Source organism: Talaromyces rugulosus, chromosome V (assembly GCF_013368755.1).
Source record: "Talaromyces rugulosus chromosome V, complete sequence".
NCBI lineage: Eukaryota > Fungi > Ascomycota > Eurotiomycetes > Eurotiales > Trichocomaceae > Talaromyces > Talaromyces rugulosus.
Window position 1 is genome coordinate 3,764,357 of NC_049565.1, and position 23,687 is coordinate 3,788,043.

At 46.9% G+C, this 23,687-nt stretch overlaps 8 protein-coding genes across 8 annotated transcripts; 5 read left to right on the forward strand and 3 right to left on the reverse strand.

The window, feature by feature from the left end:
* Positions 1-277: 277 nt before the first annotated feature.
* TRUGW13939_09806 (uncharacterized protein) lies at positions 278-1,338 on the forward strand (the record flags this gene model as incomplete). Its single annotated transcript, XM_035492926.1, has 3 exons — positions 278-492; positions 554-1,059; positions 1,139-1,338. 3 exons carry the CDS (start codon positions 278-280, stop codon positions 1,336-1,338), a joined length of 921 nt encoding a protein of 306 aa, XP_035348819.1.
* Positions 1,339-1,560: 222 nt separating this feature from the next.
* On the reverse strand, positions 1,561-3,185 carry TRUGW13939_09807 (uncharacterized protein; the record flags this gene model as incomplete). Its single annotated transcript, XM_035492927.1, has 3 exons — positions 1,561-1,874; positions 1,936-2,222; positions 2,275-3,185. The coding sequence occupies 3 exons, from the start codon at positions 3,183-3,185 to the stop codon at positions 1,561-1,563; spliced, it is 1,512 nt and encodes a 503-aa protein (XP_035348820.1).
* A 4,122-nt stretch (positions 3,186-7,307) lies between these two features.
* Positions 7,308-8,862, forward strand: TRUGW13939_09808 (uncharacterized protein; the record flags this gene model as incomplete). The annotated part of the gene is made up of 3 exons (XM_035492928.1): positions 7,308-8,303; positions 8,364-8,599; positions 8,679-8,862. 3 exons carry the CDS (start codon positions 7,308-7,310, stop codon positions 8,860-8,862), a joined length of 1,416 nt encoding a protein of 471 aa, XP_035348821.1.
* A 728-nt stretch (positions 8,863-9,590) lies between these two features.
* TRUGW13939_09809 (uncharacterized protein) lies at positions 9,591-12,628 on the reverse strand (the record flags this gene model as incomplete). The annotated part of the gene is made up of 4 exons (XM_035492929.1): positions 9,591-10,828; positions 10,890-12,314; positions 12,395-12,481; positions 12,571-12,628. The coding sequence occupies 4 exons, from the start codon at positions 12,626-12,628 to the stop codon at positions 9,591-9,593; spliced, it is 2,808 nt and encodes a 935-aa protein (XP_035348822.1).
* A 734-nt stretch (positions 12,629-13,362) lies between these two features.
* On the reverse strand, positions 13,363-15,381 carry TRUGW13939_09810 (uncharacterized protein; the record flags this gene model as incomplete). Its single annotated transcript, XM_035492930.1, has 7 exons — positions 13,363-13,433; positions 13,489-13,659; positions 13,718-14,126; positions 14,178-14,627; positions 14,681-15,070; positions 15,123-15,256; positions 15,336-15,381. 7 exons carry the CDS (start codon positions 15,379-15,381, stop codon positions 13,363-13,365), a joined length of 1,671 nt encoding a protein of 556 aa, XP_035348823.1.
* A 1,082-nt stretch (positions 15,382-16,463) lies between these two features.
* Positions 16,464-17,118, forward strand: TRUGW13939_09811 (uncharacterized protein; the record flags this gene model as incomplete). Its single annotated transcript, XM_035492931.1, has 3 exons — positions 16,464-16,550; positions 16,614-16,743; positions 16,820-17,118. The coding sequence occupies 3 exons, from the start codon at positions 16,464-16,466 to the stop codon at positions 17,116-17,118; spliced, it is 516 nt and encodes a 171-aa protein (XP_035348824.1).
* Positions 17,119-17,800: 682 nt separating this feature from the next.
* On the forward strand, positions 17,801-19,278 carry TRUGW13939_09812 (uncharacterized protein; the record flags this gene model as incomplete). Its single annotated transcript, XM_035492932.1, has 5 exons — positions 17,801-18,394; positions 18,448-18,493; positions 18,547-18,935; positions 18,986-19,094; positions 19,148-19,278. 5 exons carry the CDS (start codon positions 17,801-17,803, stop codon positions 19,276-19,278), a joined length of 1,269 nt encoding a protein of 422 aa, XP_035348825.1.
* Positions 19,279-20,077: 799 nt separating this feature from the next.
* Positions 20,078-23,205, forward strand: TRUGW13939_09813 (uncharacterized protein; the record flags this gene model as incomplete). The annotated part of the gene is made up of 6 exons (XM_035492933.1): positions 20,078-20,125; positions 20,222-20,250; positions 20,304-20,421; positions 20,477-20,624; positions 20,683-21,582; positions 21,632-23,205. The coding sequence occupies 6 exons, from the start codon at positions 20,078-20,080 to the stop codon at positions 23,203-23,205; spliced, it is 2,817 nt and encodes a 938-aa protein (XP_035348826.1).
* Positions 23,206-23,687: the final 482 nt, after the last annotated feature.

Here is a 23,687-nt window from a genome sequence, read left to right on the forward strand (position 1 = left end):
ACATTGATTGGTAGAGAGCTGGCTATTATATATCGGAAATTCTCGGTTAGCACAGCAAATTTCACAATTATTTTTTTAGTCACTCCTAGAGTGTTGTCAGGTTGCACTGTCCAGTGTCCAGTCGTTGATGTAGGGATTGCCCGAGGTAGGTATACTCCGAAGTAGGGATTCGCCGTGGTAGGTATTTCCCGCATATAGATACTAGCAACATTGAATCCCCTGCTCGGAAAACCCTACAATCCACAGGGGTATACCACTGTAACAAAAAGCATTCACTATGGACGTTTTTCTAGATGTTCTGGATACCTTCGTCTTTGATCGACTATACGCTGCCATCCTTCCAGATACAACTCCAGCCCCCGAATCTTCAGGGCTTCACAACAGACATGTTCGGCTTTACGTTCCTCTCCAGCCGTCCCAATGGGCAGATTCGAGTCTCTGGAAACGAGACAACCTGCTCAGGCAGGGAATATCCCTTTTTCTGATTATATGGTAAGCACCGCGTCCTTCACATCCAAGAAAATAAAAATTGACAAACATGTTCCTATAACAGGGGATTGGGGCTGTTCATGTATCTGATAGGCAGCACTATAATGTACCACGCATTCTTCGACAAGACACTGCTCCACCATCCCAAATATCTCAAAGACCAAATCAAGATGGAGATAAAACAAGGCTTGGTCGCAATGCCCGTGATGGCCATCCTCACTGCACCGATTTTCCTCGCAGAGGTTCAGGGGTGGACCAAGCTGTACGACTTCGCAGACGAGAGCCCATTCGGCTTGTATACTTGGCTGCAGTATCCTTTATTCATCGCTTTCACGGACACCGGGATATACTGGATCCATCGATGGCTGCATCTACCTGCCGTTTACCGGCGGTTGCATAAGCCACACCACAAATGGATTGTACCCACGCCTTTTGCCAGTTATGCCTTTCATCCGCTTGACGGCTGGATGCAGAGTCTGCCTTATCATATATTCCCATTCATCTTTCCGCTGCAGAAATGTGCATACTTGGGCTTGTTCCTTTTTGTGACTCTCTGGACTGTTCTCATTCGTGAGTTGACCTTCATTCCCTTTTTCCTTTTGCAGAAGTGAACAGTTCCGGTACTAACTTCTCGTGTCCGCGACTATAGATGACGCCGAATACCTTTCAGAATCCAAAATCGTCAACGGGCCGCCATGCCATACGATGCACCATCTATATTTCAACTACAACTATGGCCAATTCACGACTTTCTGGGATCGTTTGAGTGGCACTTACCGAAAGCCCTATGGCGATGACTTGATCGGGTTTCAGAAGAAAGCAGCTCGAGTCGCGGGCAAACAAGATTGATTGGTCACGAAGTGAACAATCTCAGGCAGCTACCGTGGTTCGATAATCCGTGTCAAGTTCTTAATGGCTGACTTAAACCCGACTAGAATGTGTATTTTTATGCCCAATTAATCATGTATATCAATCAACCTGTATCGATCGATCTTCAGAATTCCTGCTCTGTCCTTAAATCCAGTGGATCATCAAACGAAGGTCACTCGCATTTTCCACATGAAAAGCAAATCACGTCTTGTAACACCACTGAATAAACTCATTCAGATTCGTCAACTCATCCGTCTCTCCACTTTCTAAATACCGTAGGCTTTCGGTCTTATTATCTACCGTAGAAGCTTCTAGTGTAGCATTCAACAGCCACCAGAGTTCTTCAGCGTGTTTTGAATACCCCAAATGTAACGCTTTTTCTTTGTTCAAGTGGCAGAGACCTGTGGTGATGGATTCCCAGATGGATTTCCATTTGCTGGCGGCTTGTTTGATGGTGTTTAGGGATATGTGGCCGAATAAGCCAGCTCGTGCTTGAAAGGCGAAAGAGCTTATTCCTTTGGTTCAGTTAGATTATAAGAACTTAAGAGACTGAAAAAAAAAGCAAGCCACACGCACCGTAGATTAAAATCAAAAGATGTTCTTCTGACATTGAATGACTCCACGGTAATGGATTGTCAGCATCAGAATTGTTCAGCAACTTAGTAACAACTTCTCTCAGCGGAGGAAGAGACGACTCGGCCGCATAGGTAGGCACAAGCTTGTTAAAAGATGTCACACTTTCAGCTTCGAATAACTCGGTGCTCCACGGGAAATCACAGGCCATCTCAAATGCTGACAGCACAGGGTGGTTTTTGAAACAGACTGTAAGAAATCCATCTGCAAGGAAAGCCCAGCATGCGATGCTGAGAGAGCGTTAGTTACATTTCTTTTCAAAGATGAATTGAACGAACTTACCGAATACATATCTCTTCCGAAATCAATGCTCGCCATCTAGATTCATCACAGCAGACTTCGAGCATCATACGACGTCTCAAGCTGAAGAATCCCAAGGACCGGATGATGGACACCAGACACGGATGCCTGACGACTCGAATACGTCGTCGCGTTTGCACATCATCCTGTGCAAACTGTAACATTTCAATAATAAGAGCAGCTTGAATGGTTTCGACGGCGGAACCAAGACCAGCAGCAGGATTTTCTAGAAGCTTTGTCGTTGATAGGTTCGCAACTCGCCGAAAAATATGCTCTTCAGCCACGCAAAGAAGTCCCGGCGGAATATCAGATTCGCCTCGAGTGTTGGTATACTTTGCCCCAGCTAAAAATATTGCGAGAAGAAGAGGATTAGAAACTTGTCCTGGATCGAAAGTCGGGAAATGCACGACGGGCAAATGCCAGTGGAGGGAATGAAAAAATGCCGATATGAATGCAGACAGGTTTGATATTGTGAAGAGCGAAGCTAGGTCTGCCATTTCAAGAGTCTTTTGGTGTTGATCGCAATTTCCAGTAGTCATGGACTCGGAAGTCTCGACTATTTCCACCGTCAATTGGTGAAGCTGATTGGAGAGCTTTGAAGAGAAGCAATCGTCAAATATGTAGTCGGTAGCGAGGAAGTCTTCTGTAACTGAAGGTTGGGGAAACCAATCCATGGCCCGAAAATCACCTAGGATAGACTGCAGAGGGTTGTTGGGAAGGAGGGCATCCTCTAGGGTGGAATTAAGCGTCTCTAGGTTTCTTCTAATCGAGGATCCTGCTGTTTCTGCAATCGCCAGTCTATCCCTTTTGATCAAGGGGTCGGTGAGATGAAGAAGGAAGAAGAACGGGTTGTAGTTCCTCGATGAATTCATAGATGTCAACGCAAGCGTCATGCAGGAAGAGTTTGCTGAAGACAAAGAGGTCTCCTGACGTCCAAAAGAACATTGACGTTGAAGAGAACAGCAGCGAGAGCATGGTGTCCTTTTATCACATGCCACTTTGGCATATGCACATTCATCACAAGACTGCTTTTTTCTGCCTGGTTTTGCTGCTGCTGGCAGAGGCTGGTTATTTTTTCTGGCACAGATTATGCTATGCCGCCGTGCAACCTCGCTATCCAATATCAGCTTCGATGCTAGCTCGGGGTGTATGGGAACTTGTGCATAATTCTCACGGTTTAAAAAATGGTTTATTGCAGAATTGGCAACTGGCAGAGGGCTGCCCTGTGTCTATTTATTTGTAAGCTTGGAACCAATTGCCAGGCATTGTGTTTCTTACGCGTCAACTCATGCCGAGTTAGGTGACTTTTTCTCTTGTACGACTTGCGACATACAGAGCAGAGAAACATTATGTATCACTGCAATAGTTGGTCACCTATTGATAGTACGATTGAGGTGGGTATAACCGACCGAGTTGTCGATCGAGATGTCAAGAAGTCAAAAGTCGTGGATAATCAGAGCTCCCTATTCGTTAGGGGCTAGGCCTAGGACCCACTTTTGACCTAAATAGTTAATTAGACCTCACGCAACACAAACATTGTTTAATAGAGATTTATGTATGATGATAGTTTTATATTTTAGGACAGTCCAATGAACTCACATCTTAACGAGGTTTAGAGGTCAACAAACCCCGCCCCCCCGGCTACAAAATACATCCAAGAAACTTTCCGATGTGAGATGTTAGATGTCAAATTTATATCTTTATATATAAAGAAAATTCTCTATATTTCCATTTATATTCAGGCAAACCTGAAATATTCGACAGAAGCCTATCACAATAAATATATATTGTTCAATTCCCACCCTTGCCTCTCTTCACAATCAATAACGATATCAATTGATATAACGAATGCCATTTTTTTTTACTAGAAATTGTTTAGTTAGCCTTATAAACGTTTTGTTTGTGGGTTATTAAAAAAGGAACGAACCTCATTTTTATAAGAAATTAATGGGTATCCATTACATGCAGATATATTGATGTGTTGTAATGTCACTTATGAGCCCGGGCACTGTCATCTCTGTCAGCTCATCCTTGTAGTAGTAATATATGTATTCATATGTGGGTTAATTATCACCTCGTCGACACCGAGTTTGCATGCCCTAGCACACTATTCCATTTATATATCAGCTGTATCCAATAAAACTCCAATTAACCGTTGAAACTTTACTCACGTCACAGTATGCTGCTTCATTTATCGAGATGGAGCACTACCCAGTCTTTGTCAGTTACATGTATATTCGTATAATGTATATATATTTAGATTAAATCACTTACAGGCCCTGGCCAATAGCCATCATCCTCACAATCCCAATCAAGATCTTGGACGTTTGCAGCTACCAAACCCAACAGAAGCATAAAAACGGCAAAAGTCTTCATCTTGATTTTTTCAAACGTTTTGCGTGTTTGATATAGTCGTCTCGTAAATATATTCAGACAGTAAAAGGGGAATTGTCTTGGGTATTAGAAACAGTTTCTAAAAGGCGAATAATCTACGATTTAAATAGTTTTGAGTAGAGTAGAGAGTTCAAAAACCAAAAAAATACAACACTATTAATAGCTACCTAATACTACCTGAAAGCCAGATAAAGTATAAAATGTAGCCTTATTCCAAAAATAAGATATAAAAATAATCCCCCACACACATTTAGCATTTAAAATGTAACATTAAACTATTGGGCTAAGATTATCTCTCCACAGATCCACATGTCATCAAATATTAGATAGATAGGGATTGGGGGCGAAGTGAAAAACACATCCAATCCCAATGTAGTGGTAGGATTAAATAGCCCTAATTCAAATTCTTGGCATGCTTAGCAGTTAACCTTAAGGTAATTAATGATTACGGGCCATATCCGTTTCATCTCATACTAAGAGGATCCTTGCTCAAAAGACATCTTGCCCAAGAGCAACCTCATCCTAAAGGGATCTCGTACAAGAAACTATTTACATAAGAGCTCTAGACGAAAGAGACCCAGAAATTATTAAACAAGAGAAAATTTGCGTAAGAGAGATTTACTACGAGAGGGATATTGCTGTGAAAGAGGACTGTGTGAGAGAGGATACTGAGCGGGAGAAATTTCCATAAACAGAATTCTACTCCTATTTATACCTGTGTTAGTGGGAATCGATCTTGTGAATATGATTTGTCAATGTCTTCTCAATCAGGAGTCTACGAAATGACCGAGCTTGCCGCTGGCGCTACATAATTCCCTATTGGGCTAATGTGGATACATGAGAGAAATGTGCTACTAGTAAAACTATATTTTCTAAAAGAGAGCCTTATATTTCGAATCAGATCTATATAGCAATATGCTACCATGCCAGTCAATCTCCCGATCATCGATTGGGCAAAATCACCTATCCTTGGATGATAACTTTGAGCTGACTTTGAAGTGCAACGTTGGGTCCAGCATCATCTTGGCCAGGTTGAGAATCATCAGCACGCTTTGAAAAGGGCTTGCGGTAGACGGTATTTTCCAGATTATGCTGATCCTGTGTGAGAAACGGCAACTGTAGTAATTCGTTTCTTACTCGTCATTCTCGGCGCTACAGTGTTTTTGCTGTTCGACTCTCCAAAAGTGTAGGTGTTTACGGTCTTGTTAATAGAGTGTAGAATGGTTCAGCAGCTTCTTGTGAGGCTTTCGGGGGCATTGGCTTTGTAACTGATCCATTTAGTAACGTCCTTCTAGGAAACAACCACGACCCTAAATCTTCTGTACAAGTAAAGTCTAGATGCGAACGGCGCTCGTTGCTTCTTCCTAGGTCTAATATGACTGCATACTCTATGTGCTGTTCGATGTTCGAGAACTCAGTACAGCTTTTATCGTTTTCATGAATGTGGGCGTTCAGTATCTGGTATAATAGATATTATTTCGAAGGTGCATCGTGAGACGTAGATATAGACCATTCATGCGATTTTTTCAACTCATTCAAAGCTAGGTAATATACTTCGAGAATTATTTTTTCGGCTGATACCTGGTCGAAAAGCTTGTTCAGAGTTTTGGTAACCGGCTTTAGCAGTAACCATCACATTGCCATTGAGAATTTCCGGCGGCCCCCGCTTGTCGATGTTGTTGTTCGCGAGTACTAGGGGGATCTATGTGCCTTGTTTACCAACTTTATCAACTCGTCCGGGTAGTCATCGATCGATAAGTTAATGGTGGCTAGAATTTGCTAGAGTAGGTGGTTGAAAGGACATTTGTCTCATCGTCTGCTGTTATGTTTCCACTTCCTCACAGATGGAACATGTAGCAGGTAAGAACTCCTGGATAAGAGCATTGCTGATAACATCTGGAGACAAAACCCTTGTATATTCTAACGCATTTTGAGAGATATACATACATATATGTAGGTATATCTTCGGATTTAGAGTCTCATTCATTTTTCTAAAGAATTCGAACTTGATAAAGTCAGATCCTGTCGGGTCACGGCAGTAATCTTTGATTACTGGCCATAACCTGTTGGGTTCAGGAGGAAAAAACCTGAATTCTGAAAGAAAGAAGAAATGTGCGGTCACCCTTAAACGGTGACCGCCGCGCTTAGGTGTGGCCAGCCTGAGAAACCAGCCTCTGACAACACAAAGCATATTTGAAATCATGTGGAGGGAGGAGCGTAATGAATTTGGTGGACACTAAACAACAATTTTACATATGTCTAATTGCGCATAATCATTTTACTACTGAAGATGACGCTTTCTTACCATTATCAAAATCTGGGGTCTGCCCCAGACAAAAGCTGCGACCTGAGGATTTGATTGTACCATCGTACCGATATATTTTGAGAAAGAATCCAAATGAGCCAAAGATGATTCAAATTCTAGTATGTAACTCCTTAGAAACAGACTTGACTCAACTTTGGCTCCTTTTTTACCGCCCTTCGTCTCAAGATTCCCTCTCATACACACACCACACTATTATTACCAACAATGACGAACACTCCTGGCGATACCTCCTGCTGCGTAATACTAGCAATATAGTTCCATGTGCTTGTCACTTTTTGCTGTCTTAATAGCGAGTATGAAAGGACTGTTAGAGCTTCTTCGTTTGCTTGGTCCGACAATTGAGAAGATCTGTGAGTCATCTGGCACTCCCGCGTTGTCTCTGGGTGTCCTTTACCATGGCAACATTTTATTCCGCGATAATTTTGGTTTCAGAGACATTGAGACCGGCATAAAGCCAGATTCGGATACTATCTACGGAGTTGCCTCACTGACCAAGGCGTTCACTTCTTCTCTCTTTGGAATCATGGTTGAGGAAGGGAAAATCCCATGGGACACGCCCGTACACGAGGTCATTCCAGGTTTTCACCGTAGCGATGAAATCAACCAGGCTACTATGGTAGATGTGCTTTCTCAGTGCGCTGGGATGGCAAGGTCAAACCAATATTGGGTTGGCAATGACAACGGCCTCCTCCTGAACAAAAATCAAATTGTGCCTATCGTCGATTATTTGCGACAAGTCGACCCGTTTCGTCGCGTCGGCAGCATGAATAACCGGCATTTTGCTCTGGCGGGCGAAGCTATAGAAGAGCTCTCGGGTAAAAGCTGGGGCACGACAGTCAAAGAAAAGCTTTTTGAACCATTAAATCTCACCCGAACAATATTCTGGAATGATAATGAAGGGTCCTACGATGACAATGTTGCAAAACCATATGTTGCTCTTGATGACGCATCTCCATACTCTATACCTTGGCCGAAGTTGGCCGACGGTAAAATCATGTCCCCTGCAATGGGCCTTAGAAGTTCGGTCAACGATTTGCTAATCTGGTCACAAGCTTTACTTAAGGGTCTTGTCGACCAGAGAGAATCAGGTCGATCATCGACACCAGGTCTTCCACTTAAACACCTGACAAGTATCATGAGCGGCCACTGTCAACTAATGTCCTCCTATCCCGGCGAATTAGGAATGGGTTTCATGATGACCACCCTTCCCAATCCAATAGGTGATGGGGGAGCAAATCCGGCTCTCTTGGAAAAGAAGCCAAACGTTGGCTCAGACTCTCCGGGCACTGAAGTACTTTACTACTAAGGCAGTATGTCCGGCTATACAACTTCACTGATCCTGGTCCCCAAGTCCCAGAGCGCAGTGGTTGTTTTGGCCAATTCCATGTCCTTGAACGACGCAGCTGACTGGGTTGGCCAAGCTGTCCTGGAGGCTGTTCTCGAGACTTCCAATCCTGCCGATTATCAGCTGCTCTCTCAGCAAACCGCAGCAGCCCAGGTCACCAAGTTTCCAGCACTGAACAAAACACTTGAGTCGAAACGGATCCCAGGAACGCACCCAAAGTTACTACATAGCTATACTGGTCGGTACTACAACTCAATAAAAAACCTTTTTCTTGATGTCTATGTCGACGATGAGGAAAAACTCTTGCACTTTTCCTTCCAGGGCCTCCGCGATCATCAATCATGGCCGCTCAATCATTACCACTACGATACGTTTTTTTTGGCTCATGTCGCGCAACGAATGCGTCAAACGTGCTCGTTTCGCCGTAGCTACCGAAGGCCTTTACTTGTTCAAGTTTCTTCCAGCACAGGACGACACAGATAATAACATCATCGCGCTTGAATAGGCACACGAAGGCGGTAATACGCAAGCCGAAACCATTGTGAAACTGGCACCTAATGTCAATGTATGAAATCAGCGGCCAATTATTGATAGCAAGCAAATACCCCTCAAAATTTGAATGGCTCAGCTTAATGGCTGGAGTATGTTAGCTAGGGGGCTGTGCAGTTTTATGTACCTCAGTACATCGCAAAATCACCGCTCATAGTTCTACGTGATTTATTAAACTAGGACAAAAATGAGTTTATTAATGATATTGCGTATCTACATTTTTTTTCTCGATTCGGTATGTAAAATCTAGCCCTACCTTCCTTTTCTGGCCACCTGCCCACTACATACTGCCACCCCATCAATCGGTGCCTATTCAACATTCTGCCATGTAGTCATCAACTTCAAAAAGATATTAATACTATTCAACAAAGCTAACTTTTGATATTTCATTATTATTATTATGTATTCCAATTATTTAACAAAAAGAGCACAAAAAAAGGCAAATACGCCGCCAGTCTCGCTGGCGCTCAAAACTTTTCTTTCTTTTTTCCCCAGTTCAAAGATTGAATATATACGCAAATAGATTATAGACTCTGAAATAGGCGCAGAATATAATAATAAAGAGAGTATTAAACAAAAAGAAATTGAAAAAAGAGACACATGAAAAATGTATTACATCACGTCAGATAACATCATCTTTTTTTTATTATGTTTTTGGTAAGACAATATACCGAGGAAAATCAATCAAATATCCTCGGAAAACTTGGAATCTCGAGCCGAACTCACGCTGCCTCGTTCGGGACTGGCGAATAGATGTGACGGCGGTGGTAAAGAGTCTTCAGTGAAGCTGTCGCGGAGTTCGCCTCGTTCCATTGTGTTTAAGCGTGCGGCACCTGGGCGGGCGAGAACGGTAGTGCCTACATTTCCGGAGGGTGCTGCTGTCGGAGTCGTTGGTGAGGGCAAGGGGGACTCGCCGGCCTCAGAGGGTGACTTTCTGCTAATCATGCCCATGATGCTCGTGCGCAGTCGACTTCGGCGGCGGTTACTGTCGGTGGTTTTATCTTGTGGTGATCCAGTTGTAGATTCGCTCCATTGTCGAATGGCAGCATTCTGGTCGTCAGACTGCACGCTGGGAGCAATATCTTGTTCCGTTACCGGGTTAGACGACAAGGGAGCTGCTCGCGAGCCATCATCACCGGCCGTGACATCCTCTCCTCCGAAACCAGCACTATTATCTCGGCCTTGAGTTTCTGCTCCTCCTCCAGTTTCCTCCGCTACCGGTTGTTTGCTGGATCGGCGGTTCACTTTGGACTTGAACCACGATTTCAATTTGGATTGCGATTTTGGCGACTCTGGCGACTCTTGGCTCGTGGCAGTGGGTTCGGTTCCCGATCCGCCAAAGGCACCAGCATCATCATCTCGCGGAGGTTGTACGGCAAGACCGGTGGGTGCGGTTCCTGATCTGCTGAAGGCACCAGCATCATCATCTCGCGGAGGCTGTACGGCAAGACCAGTAGGTGCAGTTCCTGATCTGCTGAAGGCGCCAGCATCGTCATCTCGCGGGGGCTGTACGGCAAGACCGGTGGGTTCGGTTCCCGATCCGCCAAAGGCACCAGTATCATCATCTCGCGGAGGTTGTACGGCAAGACCGGTGGGTTCAGTTCCTGATCTGCTAAAGGCACCAACATCGTCGTCTCGTGGAGGCTGTACGGCAAGACCAGTTGTTTCTGCTATTTCCGAGTCTTGAGGCGGAGAAGGGCCAGTCTCTGGGGTTTCGGCGCGTTGTTCGACCGGAGTAACAGGTCGGTCCTCAGATTGCAAGGCAGTTCCGTTTACCTCCTTTGGCTTTGAGTTCTCCTTCTCACCTCCCTCCTTTACCGTCGGTTTTCGCCCGAGGGCAAAGACTCTCGATGTACGGGCCATAAAGCCTTCACTGCTTTTCCGCGAGCGCTTTCTTTCTATACGCTCTTGTTCAAGCGTGGCTATTTGTTGTCAGTGACTATAATGATAATATCAATAATAGAGTGAATCGGGGCAACTAACCCTTGTGCTCCTTTTCCGCTGATACTGGCTGGGAATTGCCAATAAAACCCAGTTGTGACAGTCTCTGCGTCCTCTCCCGATCCAGTCGGTTTTCAATCTCCCTGGCTCTTTTCTCTTCGACTTGGTCGTCAATTTCGTTCAACGTTGGTTCAATGCGAGCTCGTGCAATGGCTTCGACCTCTTTTTCATCCATGTACTTTTGGCCACCCACAGAAATGCGTCCAAAGTTGGCCATGCGTGCGCTGCTTTCTGCCTCGGCACGCTCTTGTGCCTTTTGCTCCCATTCACGTTGCATGCTCGGGGAGGGCTTGCCGGTACGCGCATAGACTCTTTCGTCCAAGTCGTGTATTCTGGCGTTGACGTTCTTCTGCGCGATTTCCATCAAATTGGACCTGTCTTTGTTCTTTTTCTCGTCTACTTCATGCAGGCGGCTTTGCAAGGATGACATTTGATTCCTGATCTTCTCGGACCTTTCCCAATCCATTGCAGAGACATCTCCGTCGCTTGACGTTCTTCTTTTAAATCGGCGACTCAAGCTTGGACGGGGTCGAGGGCCAAACCCGTAGTAAGTTTTCTGGTTGCTCAATTCATTTTGTTGCATCTTGGCAAGCTTTTCAGCCGCAATTTTCTGGGCTGCTTCATGAAGGTTTGGAGCGGGCCGAGTCACAGGTTGTTCTTCGCCGGAAACCCACGAGAATTGGGACTGGGAGAGGGGACGAGATTGCCGGTTGCCAGCAGTAGAGCCGGCGGTTTCGGCGGCATCGGTCTCGGTTTTGGCAGCGGCAGTGGCGTACATGTCCTTTGCCATTGAAATTGCAGCAGCCCTGAGGGTGTCCCGATGCTTTTTCTCTTCCACTTCAATCCCCACTTGTGGTGTAGACGTGTATAACTGGGCATTCGATTTAGCGATATGGTGTATGCGGGCAGCTTCGATTGACGGGTCGAGGTCGTTCAAAACATCCTCTGGGGTTCGACTAGCTTGGTGAGATATAGTGGCGGCGGTCAGAGCATAGGCAGCATCCTGATTAAACACCGGCTTGACAGGCGCAGACTCGGTTCTGGGACGCTGACGGGCGGCGACAGCGCCGCTGGCCGCGGTCAACGCGCCAGGGTGTATAGCCACCACAGTCGTCTCTCGCGCGCCACGGCCGGTCCCAGTACCGTTGGGCGCATCGGTGGAGGAAGCTGGGCCCGTAATACCACGGTCCTGCGCGGCCAACAGAGCTGCCTTGTATACGTCCGGGTTGATTTTCGGTGGAGGAGTTGGTTCCGGTCTCTTTTGATAGCCTTTGGCGAGAAGAGCGGCCTGTTCGGCGTGCGGTTGTCTTTCGGGCTTCCAAATATCCATGGATTTCTGCCGAGCATGCGCAAGACTGGCTGCGGCGCTGGCATTGGCAAGAGTGAGACCGGCGGGGAGAGGAGCAGCTAGAAGATATTAAAAAAAACATTAGGCATTGTACTTATATATATATATATATATACCAAAGATCGCAATGCGGACTTACAGTCATTGCGACGACGTCCCGCCTCGAGCGCCTCGTCGGCGGCCCGCCGCCGTTCGGGGTCAGTCGCATAGAGGGCAGCAGTGGCAGCTGAAACAGAAAATTGCATATATTAGTCGAGGCCTAAGAAAGAAGAGGACGACAATGGAAAATATCCCACGGCGCAATGGATGACGTACCATGATCAGCCAGCTTCGGGGCTGGGCCAGCCATATTATTGCTCCGCACAGCGGCCATTTCAATTGGAGAGGAAGTAAAGAAGTATATAACCGACACGCGCGAGGTCGAGGAGAGCTCGAATGGGGTCGGCTGTCTATATAGAAAGGATGGCGACCATACCAAGCAGCGACAAGAAGAGAAAAAAAAGGATAGAACTGAGGTCCAGACCGAGTTTAAAGACCACGCCGGAAGCTCCGCTAGAGTCGAGGTCGGTTTTGGCGATGGTGACGTCGACGGGGCGAGTCGTCTCAGGCTAGCCCCGATCAGAGGCCTGGCTCAGTCAGCGCATGGTGGCTGCGATCATCATGAGCTAACTGCTTCGGGGAGGCCAGCGCCGCCCAGGAAAGGAAGCCCGCGGCTTGGCGCCTTCCTGAAATTCTCTGGATGAGGCGGTGCAAGTATTGTCCTAAGCCTGATTGGGATGAAGCAGGCCAGCCACACCAACCTTATGCACGTTTGTGAGCTGCTATTGGCTGGCTGCATCTCGCACTGCACAGTATTGGTCCGGATGACCCCATTGGATCTAACCTAATCAGGCGGCCCTCTTTGCGCGCTAGCCCTACCCACAGCCAGATGCGTCCACATGTGGAAATTAACTACTAGTAGGTATGTCATCATTGAATTTTGTATTCATCGCTCATTAAACAGTTTGGTTTATAGTAATAGTAAAGATATGTAAATGCAATGGTAGATCAAGCATTGAATAGTGCAGATACATCTCCGTCTACCTCTCATACAGCCACGCGAAATAATTACCAAAGATGCAGCATTTTCAAAATATCATTACGCGCGAAAAACGAACGATTTCGTTTCCCAAAGATATCTGGTCCGAATTATTAGCTCGAGTTCATACTAGCTGAAAAGCGGCCTAAACTTACACATCGGGATCGCCAGCAAACAAATACCCATCTGAATAGAACCAAGGGCCAGAAAAGGCACGCGAGAGCCGTCCTTGACCACCAGCCAGTTGTACGCAAAGAAGGTGAGGACAAAACTGAAGACGTTTTTGAAGATGAGCATGCACGTAAATGCTTCGACGGCAATTTCGCCTAGGGCCGAAAAATGTCAGCAGCGAGCGGGGACATACATATATCGCAATTCACTTACGGTGTGCATCGACAATATACAGAGCACTAGAAACAGCACCCATCACCATGCCGATGATAACACATGCAAAGAAAACATCCGGGATCAGCCAGCCATACCGCGACACGTCGTTGGCCGTGATGCCAAACCCATAGAGTCCGATTCCGCTGAAAAGCAACTGGAAAAAGACCAGGACGATACGAAACTCGGGCTCGTAGGTACCCTTGTTGAGCTTGATCATGCCCCGGTTAATCCGGTCAGTCAAAAGACCAGACAAGATCAGACCGATGATTGATCCAATGAAAGCCGAGGTGTACATATACCCCGTCTTGACCTCGTCAAACCACAATGGAGGGATCATGAAAACGACAGCTAACACGACTCCAATGAACACTGTCCAGCCGATGAGGACACCTTGTGTCAGGCATGCCTAAGATTTGTTAGAACTAAGTACTCTGGTAATTGATTGCTCGAGTCATACCCAAAGAATTCCCGGGTGGAAGAATAGCGGAAAAGGACGTAGCAAGAGCTTCCAAAAGTCTTCGTCCGTTTTCCGGCCATTGAAAAGCTTGACAGTTTGCCAATAAGAGTACTCTCGGTACACAGTGCGATCCTCTTTTTCGTCCGATTGTCGCTGCTCGTGACCAAGAGGCAATTGTGAATCCGAATTATCGTTTTCTTCAAGTCCCGCACCATCGTAGCTGGGAGCAGTCTCCACTTTATAATCAATGTTCAGATGATCGGGTCGGCGGTAAGCAGTTTCCGGCACAAAAAAAATCATAAAGGGAAGCGCAACTGCGGTGAAGATGGCTACAAAGTAAAAGGTCCACTGCCATCCCAGTGTTGCTGTTATCTTTCCCACAAAGACAGGCGTCAAAAATGATCCCCCAAAAAGCGCCACGTTTGAGAGGGCCATGCGCTTTCCACGCTCCTGAAGATCGCCGTCAGAACTACAAGACCTGTAATGGATAGGAGTAAACTAACATGCACAAAATACAAATCACCCACGCAAGTATTCACTAGGGCTTCAAAGGGAGCTAGGGCAAACCCTTGGAATACGCGGGCAGCCGTCAAGCTGCGATAATTGCCCGAGCTGGCTCCGGCCCAGGCAGAGCTGATAATCATCAAGACATTTCCGATGATAAACAGGTGGCGCTTGCCCCATACTCTCGCTGATGGGACACAGAGAATGCCGCCCAGGCCAACACCGAGTAAGTGGTAACCGGTCAGCAAGGCGACATCTGTAAAACTTTTGGAGTAGTCAAGGGCGACAGTGACGGTGTCGGCAGCCAAGATTGGACTCATGGTTGCGCAAAGGACTGCGACCAGAGAAAGAATCGCGAGAATCAGATCGCGTCTCCATAACGGCCAGTTCTGTAGGTACTATGTATTAGAAAGTTGCTTCGAGCATGAAGGGAAGGCATACCAAAGGATCATATGGGTCATCGCTGGGCTGCGGAATGAGGATGATTGGGACCGGCCCTGAGCGATCGCACTTGAGCCCTGACCGGTGATGTTCGTCATAAGAAAAACCTGCATCTTCCAAGACGTAGGATGTTCCTAATAGTACCATAATCCATGGATCAGTAGAGTTCCATGGCGCGAAAAGGTTATTCGCGCAACAGGAGTCATAACCAACCAGGAACATTCCCTAACTTTGTATCCTGCAGCACTCCGAGACCCATGTTCAAGGCTTCTATCGGGCAATTCAGGACGAATTCACGGAAAGAAGACGCAAGGCCGTTGACGCAGTCAAGGATGATGTCTAATCATTGAACACATTAACTATTATATTGTTGTCGAGGCCAGATTCCAGTCCTAGCCTAAGAGAAACCCGATAAAGTCATCGATAGCCAGTTTGAGAGGTTGAGGAAGCAGCCATCGGACGGCACAAGGCTTAATTTACTTGGGACTAGCGGGGCCGAGGTCCTGTGTGGGGGCAGCACACTTTCACGTTCACATTAGATCAAGGAAGCACATCAGTGCAACTTGTGTCTGAGATATATTGTTACTACTAATATATACTGTGCGACCATCACATCACACTACAGCAACATCGTACTCTGTACAATAATGCATGGTATCGTGGTCATACTGGTCATACTGCGATGTCCAGAGGCCGGATTTCCTTGTACGGCGCGGTGATTGGCTGCCTGAACCAGGTCTACCAATAAGAAACGCATAAAGCAGGAAGTGGAGACTATGGGGATTATTCTATTCCGGGAGTGGCTGGAGAATACGGGGCCTTCTCCGCAGTGGGGCGTGAACCTTGTACGGGGCCCGCTGCATGCGTTCTGCGGCTGCTCATTGGCTGCTCCCGCCAACCGCAAAGCACTGCCCTGTCGTCATCGTGATTTGGCTTGCTGTACGGAGTACTCCATACTGTTACTATCACGGATACTCTCGTCTGTCGTAGTACTGATCGACAGAAGAACATGGTTGCCTGAGTATGACTCGTGTTTGCTTCTCGTGATGGAGGGTAGGAGCACATGAAACCGATTGAAAACAGACTTCCAGTTTGACCTAGCGAATAATTAACTACAACTGGCTAGTGGTTGAAGACTGCGCAGTGGGTCTGTCTCATTTTGGATACCTGAATTCGAGGGCACCAACTGCAACCCCAACTTTTTAATATGGAGCGTTTGCCCCGTCCTGCCTCCGCACCACCACTGGGGCTCAATTTTGTCATCGTCACCATTCTCCATTGAACCATTAAACAATCTTACCTCATTGAATTGCCTCTCCCAAAGCTACTCTTTTGGCCAACATGAAGTTCACTGGCGTCACCTTTACTATTGCAGCTTTCGCTGCTGGTGCTGCATCGCAGTCACTGTCTAGTCTGCCCAGCTGCGCGGTAAATTGATCTGGAAGCGTCTCTCTGTCTTGACTCTCGTTTCTGATTATTCTTCTCTCTCAGATATCCTGCGCTACCGACTCCATCCCGAGCGACTGCGGCCTTGATGTGAAATGCATCTGCAGCGCGCAGTCTTTTATTAGTGGTGTCTCCTGCTGTATCGCCGACGCTTGCAACGCCGATGATCAAAAAAGTAAGCATTCTTATCCGGTGGCTGAGCTCTTAAGCCTTATCAACATACTAATTTTTTTTTTCTTCCTCTTCTTCAGCTACAATCGAATACGCCGACAAGATTTGCGCTGGTGTTGGTGTCAGCAACTTGCCCACCTCCGCCGTTTGCTCTTCGACCGCCAGTGCCACTGGTGGCAGCAAGACCTCGTCGGCTGGTGAAAGCCAAACTGCTGCCACTGCCACTGCCTCTACTACGTCGGCTGGTTCCAGCTCAGAGACTTCTACGGCTGCGTCGCCATCGGGAACCAATGCTGCTACCTCGTTTACCAAAGCTGACGGCAGTGTCACAGCTGGTGTCATGGTGGCTGCTGTGTTTGCTGCCATGTGTCTTGCCTGAAGAGGTGGAAATGAGAACGAATGAATGATCTTTTCTTGTCTATATCATGCAATAATAAACCATACGGTCATACATATGAGAAATTTAGGACTCCATGGCGAGCTTTTTGTATAGATAGTGATCAATCCATGCTATTAATCACTGAAAACAATGTTGCTTTATTCAATTGAAAAACTTGCTTTAAATTTTTGGTGTTTAAATCCATTAGGATTTCATATCGAAAAATCGTACAGGATGAGTACGAGTAGGTGTGTCTTTGGGTTTTAATATTAGTGCCCAGTAGAAATTGAAATGTTATACATGTATTGCTAGTAGTATCAATCTATGATGTTTTTTTTTTTTTTTGTCCTCTTTTTAGGAGATGGCAAGATAGAGATTAATATATAAAATAACACCATTAACTATAAAATAACCAATTTCATTTCAACATCTGTCATGAAAATATTTTCAATAGTCTTTAACCCGTACAGTATCAAGGGTGAAGATTGGTTCCGCAGTGCGGGGCTGTCTAGATGCATCCGCAAATCTCCAGCAATGATAATGAAAACCAGACAACCTCCATCAGTAGACTAGCATCCGGACGCACAAGCTATCTAGATGCATATCGCGAAATTATAGTATTGACTCAATAACATTCACCAGTGTCTACTGACTGCCAACCCGGCAGACGGGGAGCCCCGCAATGGCACCTGCCGAGTTCACAAAAGAGCGACATATCAAGTACTTTTTGCGCTGTCTCCGCACCTTACTGCCTCACCAATACACATCTGGTGACTCGGGCCGTATCCTTCTCGCTTTCTTCATCATTTCCGGGCTCGATCTCCTCGGCGTGCTCAAGACCAAGACCACCGCCGAGGAGCGGCAGCGCTACATCGACTGGCTATATCATTGCCAACACCCGTCTGGAGGCATTCGGGGTTTCACTGGTACCATCTTTGGCGGAGACGATAAACGAACCCCCGAAAACGAAGCCTGGGATCCGGCAAATCTGCCCTCTACCTTTTTGGCGTTGGAGACATTGCTCTTGTTGGGCGACGATTTCTCGCGGCTGAATCGGAAAGGGTGTCTGATCTGGCTGCGGAAGCTGCAGCGAGAGAATGGCAGTTTTGGAGAGACTCTTGGAGTGGATGAGGAGATTGAGGGAGGTAGTGATCTGAGGTTTTGCTATTGTGCCGCTGGCATCAGGTATCTGCTTCGCGGTCCGCACAAGAATGATGTGCCGGGTGTTGAGGATATCGATGCGGCGAGATTGGTGTCTTTTATCCAATCTTCTCAGGTGCGATCTATTCTCTCGCTTAACGGAGCAGTACTCATAGTTACATCGAACAGTCGTATGAAGGTGGTTTGGCAGAAGCATCCTTTTGTGAAGCTCACGGTAATTATCACCTTGTCTATCTATAAATCCACATCTCTGACCATTTTCAACAGCGGGCCATACCTACTGCGGAATTGGCGCTTTATCTTTCTTAAAAAGAACGGATGGAAATGTTCAAGAAACGGAATTATTACTTCCCCAAAGCGAAAGATTCAACTCTCTTCTCAGTTTTCTTGTTTCGAGGCAGACTACGGAATTAGAAGAGGAGGAGGATGACGACGACGAAGATGAACACAGCGATTCAGAAGACCCAGAAGCAGCAACGAACCCTGTCTTAGAGACAAAGATGGCCATGGACTCGCTTTCTTTGAATGAAAAATTCGAAATATTACCGGACCTCCTACCACAAAATGCCGACTCATTGGTGTGGGCCGGCTTCAGCGGCCGCTCTAACAAAATCGCAGATACATGCTATTGTTTCTGGGTGACAGGGGCTCTAGATGTGAGCACCCACCTTCCTATTATTCACGTTTCTTACTAACTTAATTCTAGATCATTGAACAATTGCCCGTTATCAATGCAACCAGTCTCCGTCGATACCTCCTGGAGAAGACACAACATATAATTGGAGGGTTCGGAAAATCTGTGGGTGAGCCACCAGGTAAGACGTTCCCCCCGGATTTTGTTCAATAGATTGTTTCTGACCGAGCACAGATCTTTACCACGCCTACCTGGGCATGATGGCTCTTGCCCTGATCAATGAGCCTGGACTTGAAGCTGCAGATGCAACATTGTGCACAGGAGCAAGTCTCTCACAGAACCTGGAGTCTCTCCCATGGTGGTAGAACCATAGATGTGTGATTACATATTAAGGAAATATCAATAGGCATGCAGAAATGATAAGTTCGTAGAATATACGTAGTATAAAATGTAAAATATAAATAGAGCACCGTTGCGGCTAGCCGTATGGGGAAGGCCCACGTTTCCAGGCACGCTCCCGCAACTCCGACGGAGCGAGCGCCTTCCTTCTGCAGACAACTAACTACACTGCACCTCAAGCTTGAATCCGATCGCTACGACTTCTTCACTATCACGCTTCAAAGGGTATGCAAATCGGTCTCCAGCCCCTTGGTATAAATATCCGTCAATCGTGTCTTAACCGGACCGACCCTACCAGGACCTATTACATTTCACCCGGACTTGCTACGTTGTTCCCTGATTTCCTCCGTCGCCGATCCTCCCCTCCTTCGACAATCAGCCCCGAGAATCCCTGCTAGATGTGTCCGGAAATACTCTTGCTTCTTTGATTCACTGCTCTGTCATCATCATCTTTTTTTTGGTCATTTTTCCATCCGCTCATTTCCCTCCATATTCGCCATCTCCGCCCATCTTCGGCTCCTTGCCAGATATTCACCACACGGCGCAATATATCCTTGCCACTCTCGCCCGACCTAGAGATTTTAGTCAGCATCGGCCTTAACGACATCCATCGCCCTCACATCGCATAAAACAAAAGACGTATCCGAATGGCACGTGTGTGAAGACAGCTGGCTGCCTCGGAGTGGTAAACATTGGAAATACTAGCAACCCCGTGCCGTTCTCCCCTCGAGGCAACTTGTCGTGTGCGCGCTCCAATCTCGACACATGCAGCCGGCCAGGACGAGAGCAGAGGCCCTCACCCAGAAGGAAAAGGTGAGTTGCGTCTGTGGTTTCTGGCTACTGTTTATTTCCGGCTGCTTTCCGGCTACCTGGCCCTTGGATTAGAACTGACGGATGGGGATGACACAGCTTGCTAGCTCCTACAATGAATTACTTCAGTATGCCACTCTATCGACTTTCCCCATCATACTCTTTCTAACACCCTTTACAGGGAATTCTCAGCAACAGACCTCCGGAATGTAGGGAATTACGCTCTCGGAAGGCTGGTGGGAAAGGGATCCTTTGGCAAGGTCTACCTCGCAACGCACAAGCTCACCAACAATTCCAAGGTTTGTGACATATGCTTAGAATGAGTGTTAAGATGCTGACGCGATTTCTATACAGGTTGTTCTCAAATCGTCGAATAAACAAGACTCCAACCTTGCGCGTGAGATTCACCATCATCGACAATTTTTGCACCCTCATATTGCCCGGTTGTACGAGGTCATCGTTACGGAGAATTTGGTTTGGTTGGTCTTGGAATACTGTCCAGGTATGTCACATTATATCGGGTTAGACAGTACATTTCTAACGCCATCTCTTACACGCAGGCGACGAATTGTACAATTACCTCTTGAACAATGGTCCTTTGCCGGTCGAAAAGGTTCAGCGGATCTTCGCGCAGCTTGTTGGTGCTGTTTCCTACGTACATAGCAAGTCGTGTGTTCACCGGGATTTGAAGTTGGAAAATATTCTGTTGGATAAGAACGAGAACGTCAAACTATGCGATTTTGGGTTTACTCGCGAGTACGAAGGCAAGACGAGCCATCTACAAACCTTCTGCGGAACAATATGCTACAGTGCTCCGGAAATGCTCAAGGGGGAGAAATACGCCGGTGAAAAGGTTGACGTGTGGAGCTTAGGAATTATCCTATATGCCCTGCTAGCTGGAGAACTGCCGTATGACGACGATGACGACCAGGAAACCAAAGCCAGAATCCTCAAGGAGGACCCAAAATATGACGACAAATTTTCAGAGGAGGCCCGGTCGCTTGTTAGTAAACTACTTTCTAAGCGGCCACTGTTACGCCCAACATTGGCCGATATTCTGGCGCACCCCTTTCTAGGAGAACATGGAGCCGAGCAACAGGCCATTCTGGAACGGTCACGGCCGTCACCTTTTACAACTGCACTTGAGAAGACAACATTGTTGCGGATGAAGGGCGCTGGTGTGAATATCGACCAAGTCATTGAAAACGTCCTGGCGCAAAGATGCGACGCTCTAGCTGGATGGTGGGCACTGCTGATTGAAAAAGAGGAGCGCAAGGAAAAGAGGCGCGAGCGGAAACGAAGAGAAAAGGAAGTTGAAGCCCGCAGTATCCGACGATTGAGTGCCGCCAGCAGCCGCTTGGAACGGATTTCTGCTGCTTTGGTTGAAGTTGATGAGGAGGGTACGGCGATAGACACTCTTCAAGCTCGCGGTAGGAGAGATCGTCGCAGTTTGCCCAACCGTAAGTTTCATGGCCGAATTTATACGGAAAGAGTACTAACGTTTCACAGCCGAGTTTTCAATCCCCGAGGTTCCCAAGGTGCCTGAAGAATTCACTGGCAGTGTGCCTTTGGATAGCACGCTGCCTCCAAGACCCATTGACAAGGATTCCGTACGTTCCTTGAGCTCGACACGACGACGTCCAGTACCGCCGCCTAAAGAAAATCGCCGCTCGAGACCTAGCATGCTCCACGTTAGTGCTTCTCAGCCAGAGCTAGCGTCGCATTCAAGTGGTCTCTTCAGACGCCGCACAGGTCGGCGTAACCACCACTCATTCATCAGTCAACTGGCTTCACTCAAGCATTGGATTGTTGAATCTGCAAAACGCGCCAAGTCGCCTCATCCGAGAACACCAAAAAGCGGCAACGGACAGACTCTCAAGTTCCGAGTAGACAAGTCTAGCCCCGGAAAGAGCCAGGATTCGAACAAGACACCCGGTGGAGGATCTTCGGCCAACACAAATGCTTCCGTTGTTACCCCGACGCAGGTAAAGCGGTCCTCGAATGCCAGTAGCCTGGCCCCTAACAGCGTCTCCTATGCCAACCATCGGAACTCATATGGTCGCCAGCCTCGAACAAACCGCAATTCCCTGTCACCCACTCCTATCACCCCGCGAGGCTCCTCCTATCGGCGCTCTTCAGTTGGTCTGCGCGGGCGCAAATCGACCTCTTCTTCAATTTCCTCTGTCCGGAGTATCCATCACGCCCACACGCATTCAAAGGCCTCGTCTATCTCGTCTAACAGCATCGATACCCTGTCAACACCGACAGCGTCGAACAGGGTAAGCCGGTCACCTCATACCTCTGTCAAGGTGCTTCCTGCAACTCCAATCGCTGCTGCTCGTTTTCCCAACAATATTCGACTAGTCCGGAATTCGGCCCATGGGTTGCGGGACGTGAACGAGCCCGAAAACCACGGCATATACTCTGTGTTCAACGAGACGGCTCCAGGTCCGATGATGTCGTCTCCTTCTGGGTTTGTATTTGCTCGGCGGAAGCGAACTCCTTTCAAAGGGCCAATGGTCCACACCGGTAATACTGTCGTGTCTAACGGCTTTGCTACACCTAATCTATCTCCACCACTTCTCAAGGGCGCTGGAGCACAAGATATTGCAAAACCTGCAACCCGCAAAAGTCAGATCATCGAAGAAGGCGATGAAATAGACGAGGAAGACATCGAGGAAGTTGATACATTCAGCAATCCGGACATTACAGACGAGAAAAATGAGCCTTGTATAGAGCCAATCGAGGAAAAGCTGCACGTTGAAACTGCTTTTGCAGAAAAAGCGGAAGCATCCGGTTCGTCTAAACCGGTTCTTCAGCCAGCGCCCGATCTGCCATCTCCAGGTGTTCACCCGCCTCGTTCGTCGTCGCTTAACACGCCGGATCTGCAAGAAGTGGGAGAAGAAGAAGAAGAAGAAGAGAATTCTAGAGACGACTTGACGGCCATCCTTCCATCTGCTGCTCATGTTGACAAAGAGTTGACCAACGCTAGCACCACTACTACCACCATCACCGAAGAAGAAGATCATACCTTACAGCCCAACCCAAAAGACTCTGCACTTGATACCACGACCGCACAATAGATCATCATTCGTTCAAGAAATGTTTCCCCCCGTCCGTTTGTTTGTTTTTTTGTTTATCTGATCACTCGTTATTTATCTATCTTGATTTTTGTCATATCATGTCGATGTCCATCATATATTTCCCTTTCCCTTCGTTTCTGTTTTCTTTTTGAGTACATATACACTTTATAACCATATTTGTTTATACCCCTTTTAGCCTACTGCTAGCTGCTACTACTATCTGTCTAATTGAGATACTTTTTTTTATATTTGTTTTGCTGCTACTTATAGTTATTAGAAACGGAATACGGAATGCCTGCTTTTTTATCTCTTTTTTCACTAAAAATTGAATGAATACATAGAACAATAAAGTAATGCAAACCGAAAAAGAAAAAGAAACCAGAAATGAAATGCAGGGTCTATTGCTTGCATGCTTCGCTTCTATTCTAAATTTCTTTCTTTGCCCCCCATACATACATCCCACACCAAACACATCCACACAC